This window comes from Euwallacea fornicatus, chromosome 10, assembly GCF_040115645.1.
Source record: "Euwallacea fornicatus isolate EFF26 chromosome 10, ASM4011564v1, whole genome shotgun sequence".
Lineage (NCBI taxonomy): Eukaryota > Metazoa > Arthropoda > Insecta > Coleoptera > Curculionidae > Euwallacea > Euwallacea fornicatus.
In genome coordinates this window covers 4,021,112-4,031,358 of record NC_089550.1, presented here as the reverse complement: position 1 = coordinate 4,031,358, position 10,247 = coordinate 4,021,112, and the positions used below count along the sequence as shown (strand labels likewise).

The following is a 10,247-nucleotide window of genomic DNA, read 5'->3' as shown; positions in this document are numbered from 1 at the left end:
TTTTCTAAGCATAAAAAAACTTTCCCACGTTTTTCTGAGCATAAAAAAACTTTCCCACGTTTTTCTAAACATAAAAAAACTTTCCCACGTTTTTCTAAGCATAAAAAAACTTTCCCACGTTTTTCTGAGCATAAAAAAACTTTCCCACGTTTTTATAATCATAAAAAAAAACTCCCACACATTTATAAGAAAAAAATGTTCACACGTTTTTCTAATCATAAAAAAAACTTTCCCACGATTTCATAAAAAAAAACTTTTCACATGTTTTTCTAATCTTAAAAAAAAAATCCTCACGTTTTTATAAAACAAAATTTTTCTCACATTTTTCTAAAGGAAAAAAAAAAATTTCGCAAGATAGTTTTTCACAAGGATATTTGATTTAAAATTCACTCTAGAAAAATTTATTTATTTATTTTCAAATATGTTACAGAATTTATCTAACATATATTAAAAAACATGTAATGTATTAAAAATATAATAAGCATAGAAGAATTGTACAGCATATTCATACTAACTTAAAAACTTCTCTTTTCAGTTATTAGCAAAACTAAAGTTTAAGCCACAAAATATTTTTTTTACTTTGATATCACATAAAAACAAAACTTTGCAAAACTAATTTTAATTCAAGTACAAAAAAAACTGAAAAGATATATACATGTATACTAAAACATTCACAAATAGCACGATCTCTAATGCATATAAATATATATAAAAAAAAAACATATAAATAATCAGCTCTGATTTCATTTGTGTTAAAATGTAAGTATTAATGATGATAGGTAAGACTTTTATGGAAAACGAGATTACATTCCTCGTAAATGTAAATAATTTAATTGAAGGGCTTATTATAATAACATCATAAGCCCCAGACAATAAACCAATTTTTTTAAAGTAGCAAGTCATGTTATCATACATAATGATATAAATTTAACATTCATTTATTGATATACTGTAATACTATAAACTTGCTTGTTAACGTATCTTATCATGTTGTTATAATAAGCTCTTCAGTTCAGAAAATAAAACAGACTTCTACTTTCTTATTTTGTCGCATGAAATTTCTACTGAATTGTACTGCCATAACAGTAAAACCGAGTATCCTTACGAATTTGTTTTTAAATGAGAAATATTCTCAAACCTAAATGTCATTAAAATAACTACCTACACCAATTTAAGATTAAAGCGTTGATATTCCCAAAGTATTTCATTTGCCTTATGTATGTCACCAGTCAAGCCATATTCTAACTCAGCAAAAGATGGTGATAAAAATGGCAATTTTGGAATCTTTCCATATTTTGAAGCTTTCTTTTGTGTGTGCTTAATTTCTTTTATTTCTGATATGGTCATTGACTTAGCTAAATGATCTGTGATCATGGAATTGATAAATTGATAATTATTCTGGTCTCGTAATTGTAAAAACAGGCACTTTTCCATTTGGTTCACATTAGTTACTTGGCCATAGCACACTTTGTTAGAGACCAAATTTATGAATTGGGTGACTGCTGCTGAAGACCAGTATGGCTGATTTATAGGGCCCAATCCTGAAAAAAAGTCTCTTTTTTGTAAAAGACACCTCTGCTTAACTGGTTTTTGCCCTTCAAACACAGAAGACAACTAAATTCAGCTGACTCCAAATCTCATTCATAAACTTACAAGAGAAAATTAAAATTAATTATATATCAATTGTTAAAACTTGTAGTGAAATAAATAAAATCTATGTGTCTTCAAAAAACCAATAGAAAACTTTTTAAACTTTCTAAAAAACAAAGCTTACCAGATAAAGTTGCTCTTATAGCAAATTGTGGCACATCATATAAGTTTTTCGTCATAAAGTAGATGTGATCAATTGGAACCTTGGCTGTATACCCAAAGTCCATAAGATACACAAAAATCCAAGTGGTTTTTTCAATTTGTAAGGGAACATTCACTAATATTACACGGTAAAAATTGTCAGAAATCAAACATACACAAGGCATTTTCAGTCGAAAATAATTAGAACTCAGCTTATAGTGCGTATGGTATCGTGAATAAAAATGATTTATATATTTATGTAAAGTATCCACAGCCTTTTCCTCAGTAATCACCCAAAAATGGGAAGGATCGTATATGTCGATTATTCTCATCAGGTGAACGGAACCTATGGTCCATTCTACCTGATCAAAGTAAGATTTCATTTTATACTTATTAGAGAGTCCCTTAAAGTACATCCAGTCATCTTCCCATTGCGAAGGCTTCTCAAGTGCTACTTTTGAATCTTCCATTTTCTATAAGACCATGGGATACTTTAAATTTATCTTGATTTTAGAAGGTGAAATAAACCCTCTACTTATTATCACAATTAATAGATTTGCAGGTGTTTATAGCTACACGGTTCAAATTAAAACTTAAAGAACGAACAAAACCACAAGACGCACCACCTAAGTAGCAAATTATGACGATGTGCAACCATCATTATCTATCGACCATACCCTATAATTTAACTAGTTTTAAAGCTGAAAATGTGGAACTAAGATACTAGTGTCGATTCAGAAATATTTGAAAACAATATTTTCTAAAATTACATATTTGTGCTTAATAAGACTTGTTTAGGTTTATTTATTTAGAGCATGAGTGAATAACTGGGGCGTGAAAGAAAAATAGAATATAAAAAAAAAATTATCGGGAAAAATAAACACACTACAATTGCTAAGAAGGTTTACACATCACAAAAACAATTGCGGCAATGCCAATTCATATGTCATGGCTACTCCAACAAATCTGTCATTTTTATTTGACCCTTGACGAAAAAATTGACGTCACGCATTGACGTAAGTGTCCATTTTTGAATTTTTTCTCCAAAAGAAAACACAAATTAAATTTCAAAATGTGTGGAATATTCTGCGTTTTGAACAGTTTTTGCAATAATTGTGACAACCTAATCAGCCAGGTATGTGAATTAGTTCACATATTCTTTCATATGATCTCTAATCACGTATTTCCTAGTCCTATATGTTATAAGTACCAAATAGATCCTTAAAAGACTTCATACCATTTTTAGCTAAAATTTGAATCAAACATTAAAAGGCGAGGTCCAGATAGCTTCGATTTTCGTGTAACATCTACAGAGGAAAGCAGCCTCGCTTTGGCGGCGAGTGTCTTGTGGCTTCAAGGGGCTTCTCCAACAACTCAACCTCTCGAAGACACAGACTCAATATTTTGCTATAATGGAGATATTTTCTGGGGATTCGACCTCAATGTGCAAAAAACTGAAGGGGACACCAAGTTATTTCATAAATTATTAAAGCAGGAGATTGCTTTAAACTCTTTTATAGACTTGGCTAAAATCCACGGCCCCTATGCCTTTATATTTTATGACAAAAACAACAAAAAACTATATTTTGGAAGAGACATGTTTGGGAGACGCAGCTTATTGTTAGGTCAAAATAAGGAGGGGGACACTTTGGTGTTAACTAGTGTGGCCAAACGGCAATCTGAGTTTAGGTTCATTGAAGTCCCATCAGTGGGGGTATTCTGTTTTAACATTCAAGAGAGAAAATTTAGTATAGAATTCTGGCAGCACAAAAACAAAAATTTCTATAGTAAATTGAAAGAACTCGAAGCTTTTTTAGACACTGAAATACAAACCCCCTCCCACATCAGTGAGTCAGAACTCCTTACACACAACTTCGAGGACAATAGTAATTTAATTCTCTTAAAGAGCCTTACTGAAAATGTGAGGCCTGGGGATGTAAATACTGATTCAGATGGAATTTTCAAAACCCTTCTTAATTCATACACATGGGTGCACAATATCAACAATCTGAAAAATTTTCTTGAAAAAGCTGTTTACAGTAGGATATCCAGTCAACCTGAGTATTGTAAAGATTGTGTCGCAAATAGGTTGAAATGTAAACATGCCACAACAGGTATTCTGTTCTCAGGTTGTTTTAATTTCACATAATTCCATGTCATTGAGGGATACAATGAGATATTTTAGGGGGCGTTGATTGTGCCATTCTAGCTGCCTTGTGTCACAAATATGTAGATAAATCTAAACCTATAGACTTACTGAATGTTTCATTTGATGAGGCAAATAACTATCAATCTCCAGATAGAGTTACTGGCAAGTAATAAGGTTAATTTTGTTAATATTTTATTTTTAAGCATGCATTTTTATTATCTTAATATTTAACGTCATTTCCTTCAAAATAAAATAAATGATCATTTTCTTTCATTTTTACTCTTAGGTTTAGAAACCTATAAAGAACTGAAAGCTTGCTATCCAAATCGATCATGGAATTTTGTCCAAATCAACGTCTCAAAAGATACTCTAAATCAAGAGAGAGAAAAGCATATTGCAGATTTAATTTACCCCTTAAATACAATATTAGATGATAGCCTGGGTTGTGCTTTATGGTTTGCCAGTAAGGGTGCTGGAGAAACCTACACCTCTCCAGCAAGAGTAAGAAAAAAAAAAAGTTTGTTATTGGGGTAATTAATGATAATTGTAGATGTTGATTGTGGGCATGGGAGCAGATGAGTTGTTTGGGGGGTATCATAGACACAGGATGGGATTCATGAGGTATTCATGGCAGGTAAGATGGTTTGAAATAGAGAATATAATATGCTTGTATATAAAAGTTTAAGGATTCAATAGATTACTAAAACAGACAACTTTAGGTTAGTTCAGATTAATGAACTGTGAGAACTGAATCAAACCGTAAGGTCACTTTTTACTGGGCGCATGTGTTAAACACGTCAAATTGTAATAAATATTCACTTATCTGAATTCAGGGTCTTCAAGAACTTCTTGATGAAGATTGGATGAATCTTCCATATAGAAACTTGGGCAGAGATGATCGAGTTGTCTCAGACCATGGCCGGCAGCTTCGAACTCCATATCTAGACGAAAAAGTGGTGGAGTTTGTCAACAGTCTCGAGTGTTGGGAAAAGTAAGTCTGAGTGTTTAATTTTTTAATTTAACGGCGTTGGTTCTTTAGGAGGATTAGAGAAAAAACCTTTATGTTTATTTTAAAAATGTAGAAGTTTTACTTGGAAACTTTTTTTGAGAAACAATAGAACAGTAGTTTGCAAAGAAATTGAAAGACGAAGGCGAAAATGCTCTAACTGTTTCAATAAATCAACTGTGTATAGAGTTTATATAAAGTACCGCTAAGACTCAATAAAGAATACGAATGTTAATTAGTTAATTGATAATGGCCACAAGAAATATCATCCATGAAAAGCAATTTTTTCTTCAATCACCGTAAAACAGGCGACCCTTACGTAACGCATGGTATCTAAGAAACATCCTCTCTTTAAAAAAGGTGCAAGAGTAAAAATATTTTAACATCAAATAATTTAACCCTTATTTAAGTTCATAATATTATTAGGTCTTACCCGTCATGTCGTCTTCCACTGGGAGTGGGCGAGAAAATTCTCCTTCGATCATTAGCTTACCAACTTGGGTTAAAAAATGCGGCAGTTCTCAAGAAACGGGCTCTCCAGTTTGGGTCCAGAATAGCCAATCCCAAAGAAAACGCACACGAAGTATCTCCAAGACTTGTGTTCTGAAAACCGTAAGATAGCTTAAGGGTTTATTTAAATCCCTTGCAATTTGTAATTGAAACATATACAATATTGCATTTTTTTTTGTTATATTAGATTATATACATAGTTTATCTTGCACGTGAGTAATTTGTTCTACAGAGTGTTACATAATTAATAATGACACACAACCTGAATCACGAATTCTTATATAAAAATATTTTAACGATAAGCGGAATACAGTTTATTGGTACGTTGCCTACAGGATGTCCTAAACTTCCGGGTAATCTTTGGGATCGAAGTAATTTTAAAAGACATACATGAAGCTGCAAGTCAAATGCAGTTTTGATATTAAGAAAATTGTCAGTGTTTTCCGAGATACAAAAAAGGACCAGTCTATAATAAATACGATTTTGGCAATGCTAAATCGATGGCACCTTTAATTATGGGGTACTCTGTATATTAGGAAGGCTTTATATAGAAGTTGCGGATATACTTATAAGAGCTTTATTATTATACGAGTTGTTTTACTATTTTGTATTAATTGGGTAGTTTAGTGTTGACGAATTGGATATAATATACTCGTTAGTTACTAAATAATTGTAGACATTATGGTTTATTTCGTAATCCCGCTCTCGGGTTAAGAATCTAATTAACATTCTTAAGAAATCCCCAAATACAATGAATCGATTCACATGTACCGACATTAAATTGTTTATACCTATAATCGTTAATGCGATACTTATTTCGAACGCAACTCATTCATAAATTCTATTCCCCGCCCGATTCCCCTTTCCCCAGGTTCTATAAGTAGGTACTAGTTTGTAGTTTTAAGCACGAATTAATAGGCCCCAAATCGATATTTTTGCAAACGGATTTTGAACCTGTCGACAGAAACTAGTAAAGAAAAATAAGCGATTTTACCAATAAAAAAATCGAAAATATTACATCGTCGTCGTAAATCTCAAGTGGTACTTCAAATAATCGGTACACAGATGCTTGGTGCCGATAGAAGCGAGTTAAACTTAGCCATGAACGTGACGCGCCACCAATCACATTCAAACGGGGCCCCTCCACCATGCGGTTCACGTTCATTCATTAAACAACAGACTGTCTGTGTTGGTTGCTCGGTCTTGGCCATCTCCGTTTCTGAGATATTTACGCCATCTGATTTTTAGTACCGCGTCGTGCCTATTTTTTCACGGGTTTTCCGGCCGTATTGCAGGGGTTTCGGTACCGCAGTGCTTACTTAGTGACTCAATACATGTCCTAACATTTTGGATTTTGCATTCAATTTAATTTGGCAGTACACGATAGTACCAGAAGGTGAGGTTAAGTTTATCTGAAGAATACTGCTTTGTTTACACGATCTGTCAGAGCGGCGATGCGTTCACTGTTGCGTTGACCTAATCAAGTGTGGAGTTGCTCGTTCGATTATATGCCAGTGAAGCTGGATGATACTGCTTTAGCTAACGAATATTGTCTTGCAAATTTAGTAAATTCGGGATACCTTACTAATGTAGAAGGGCAGAAGTTACTGTTTACTTAGTGGGGAAACTGGTGAACCACCAATAATCAGTTTAGCTCAAGGTCAAGTCCTGGAAAGCTGATAAGACTGTCGTAATTATTTATCAAAATAGCACCGACAAGAAATGCATAAGTTCCACTATGCCTATAGCACAGATGTCTATTTATGAATCAAGATCAAGCCTTCATATTTATTTATCGGAGATTGCTAAAGAGGTCTTCAGATATTTAAAAATAGTAAAAGGAATTAAATAAAGGGAATTTAAATGATATGATTTTGTTTGTATCTGCGAATTTCATTAAAAAAAAACAACAAAAAAAGGAAAATTATTGAATTTCTCGAAATTAACATTATGTATATCTTTACCAGGTTTTTACACGTATTGTAGAAAACAGTTTTCGAAGTGTACTTCTTTCAACACTGTCTTTCACACTTAAGCTTTTGCCCTTAAACAATCGTATACAATACGGGATTATCCAAAATCGAGCCCACCATTGGAATCTCGGAAACTATACCGATTTAGCTATCCAGTAAGTTGTAGCAGTGTGTTGTGCTATAAATTTCGCTGCTAATTATCGCTATCAAAAACAATATATGAATATATGTATATTTTCATTCGTTTCTATGTCCAACACACACTGTTTCTTGAACATTTTCCCTGCTGCTGGTTACATGATTTACAATATATTATAGACATTCCTGCATATGGGTTTTTCTTAATGCTCTTACTAATATAAATAATAGCCCATATCAATTTATCAATTAAGATAAGGGTACACATTGTAGCGGGTAATTATTGATAATTTAAAAATAAGTTCTAAGTTATGCATGTACGAATTGCAAGTTTAAAAAAAATGCACCTAATGCCGTTGGGGATTATCATCCGAATCAAGATTGCAATATAGTCCAGAGATTAACTTCTCAAACTGTGAATCGCAATAAGCGTTCTGTCTGTAATTGTTGTGTATTTAAGACATAATATACAGGGTGATCCAAAAACGTTGTGTCAAGCTTAAAGATGTTATAGGGGACATTGCGGTGAACAATTTTTATATAGAAACTTCTAGTGAAAAGTAAGCCGTTTTGGATCTAGAGGTATTTTTGTTCAAGAAAAGTTGATATTCAAGTTAAATGAATAAAATAAGAACAAACAAAACAAACATTTTTTTGGCTTTCGATACAATTTTTAAATTGTATTCTTAAACTCGATATTCTTGAGAATTTAATGATTTTAATTCTAATCGCAATAAATAAGCTGTTTCATATTAGTTTCTTTGGCGGCAAATTTTTCCGTTTGAACTGGAAAAACGGTTCAATTTGCGTTACGGACCTATCGGGTGGCCAGCGCGAAATTCTAAGTTAAGCCCGTGGAATTTTTTTCCTCTGGGGTTAAGTCAAGTCGTTGGTGTATGAAACTCTCGAAGCTACCCAAGGGGAACTATTGGAAAGAGTCATGTTGCGAGTGCATTAAGTGTAATATTCCCTATAACCTTCTTAAATTAAAATTTCTAATAAGATCAAAGAAAAACATGAAAATTTATCTTGTGTGTGGAAAATGTGAAGATTTCTTTTTTATTTTGCTTCATTTGGATTTGGATCTTCAACTTTTTAGAACTTTTCTAAATATTAAATTAACAATGCTTATTAGGCATGTTATTTGTTTTATTATTCAGACATCAAGTGAGAGATGTATATATTTACCAGCAATATAACTGGTATTAGAATCAAGACATCGATTAATCTGCTCTTTGATTTGAAAATTTCTATGGTAATTACCAAGAAAATTACGTTCAATATTATTTAACCAAATTACAAGAGATTATCTAAATCTGAACGAAATAACGGACTGAAAGTACCCATATGATCAGCGATAGATAGAACGACCCATTAATGGTAAACTTTAATATCAGAACACATTAGCAGCAGTTTCTCGGAACCGATTTATAACAGAAAATTATTTTTACCACTTATCTTTTTTCTACACCAATGTGACGAAGCATCTGCTTGATGGCAGGATCTACCTACGCCCCTGGGTTTTCACCGTAGGAGTAGGTATAACATGCATACATTTTTATTTACCCACAACGTCTGCAGACCACCTGTTAGCAACCCGTAAGATTTCGTATCGAATTTCAAAGGGGCAGAAACTGAACATCCACGCCAAGAACAAGAATTGGGAAGAAGTCTTAAGTACAAGAAAAATAGACTGATTTGACATTACTGTCGATAGTTAAAGTGCAAAAACTGCTATGAATTTTTTGAAGGCCAATATATCGAAGTAATGGTGACTTTATCTACAAGACAATTTCCGTAGATACCAAAGAAATGACCCGTCCTTATTGGATCGTTTGTATGGAAATTATTCTCTTGGTTAAAGTCACCTAGACTGATTTTCCAGTAGGCATGGAAAAATCAAGAGGCTAATAACGTGGCCCAGAGGCAAAAAGGCACATCAATAGTTTATTGCTTTGCATTCATCTTGGCGTTAAGGTTTTAAAGATCTAAAATAAGCTTTTCGAGCCTCTGAGATAATTTCCGATTCCGCAGAAAAATTATTTATCTAATTCTGGATCACCATAAACTAATACACTGTGACATTACTGATATACTCCAGTTGTGCAGTTTTAGTGCCTGTTGACTGATACGTGCGTTAATGTAAATCTAAATGACGTAGCAAAAGAATGTACCATTTTTCAAGAAGACACAGCGCAATCTAAATATTTTTGTCAATCAGTGATTAAGTCTTTTATCATTTAACTGGTATCTTGAATTTATGAGTAAATAATGTAACCGTAATGGAAAGTATGCCTTAGTTTGAAATAATCATAAAATTTTCTATAACAATTAATAAAACAATCGAAAACAATATATATTTATAGATCGCCGACTTGATTAGATAAGGAAAGAAATTTACCGTTCATAACTGACTAATAATACAAGACAATAACATGAGTTTATACACAACATATATTTTTCTTAGACTTTGGGATTTTCAAATATTTTTTCCAACTTGTAGGTATTTCGTGTGAAGTGATTTTCTGAGAGCATTGTTACAACAAACACATACAATATATGACTGAGACAGTATGTTTATTGTTCTAAAGACGCAGCCATTCCAGGAACTGCATATGTTGTCCTGATAATATGTGAATCCTCTTGCTGTTCCAGAATCTAAACCGATTCAGGAAATTTT

General features: G+C 32.8%; 3 protein-coding genes across 3 annotated transcripts in view; 2 read left to right on the top strand and 1 right to left on the bottom strand.

Annotated features, from left to right (window-relative positions):
* Positions 1-390: 390 nt before the first annotated feature.
* On the bottom strand, positions 391-2,764 carry LOC136341683 (uncharacterized). The gene is made up of 2 exons (XM_066286906.1): positions 1,775-2,764; positions 391-1,541 (listed from the first exon to the last, which is right to left on the bottom strand). Exons 1-2 carry the CDS (start codon positions 2,259-2,261, stop codon positions 1,162-1,164), a joined length of 867 nt encoding a protein of 288 aa, XP_066143003.1. The 5' UTR covers positions 2,262-2,764; the 3' UTR covers positions 391-1,161.
* LOC136341681 (asparagine synthetase domain-containing protein CG17486) lies at positions 2,764-6,260 on the top strand. The gene is made up of 7 exons (XM_066286902.1): positions 2,764-2,926; positions 3,038-3,920; positions 3,977-4,102; positions 4,227-4,441; positions 4,491-4,574; positions 4,774-4,931; positions 5,373-6,260. Exons 1-7 carry the CDS (start codon positions 2,864-2,866, stop codon positions 5,551-5,553), a joined length of 1,710 nt encoding a protein of 569 aa, XP_066142999.1. The 5' UTR covers positions 2,764-2,863; the 3' UTR covers positions 5,554-6,260.
* A 325-nt stretch (positions 6,261-6,585) lies between these two features.
* pnt (pointed) overlaps positions 6,586-10,247 on the top strand; it is a 79,387-nt gene continuing 75,725 nt past the window's right edge. Inside the window, exon 1 of the mRNA XM_066286903.1 lies at positions 6,586-6,852. The gene's annotated coding sequence lies outside the window, so the exon portion shown is untranslated. The remainder of the gene's footprint in view (positions 6,853-10,247) is intronic.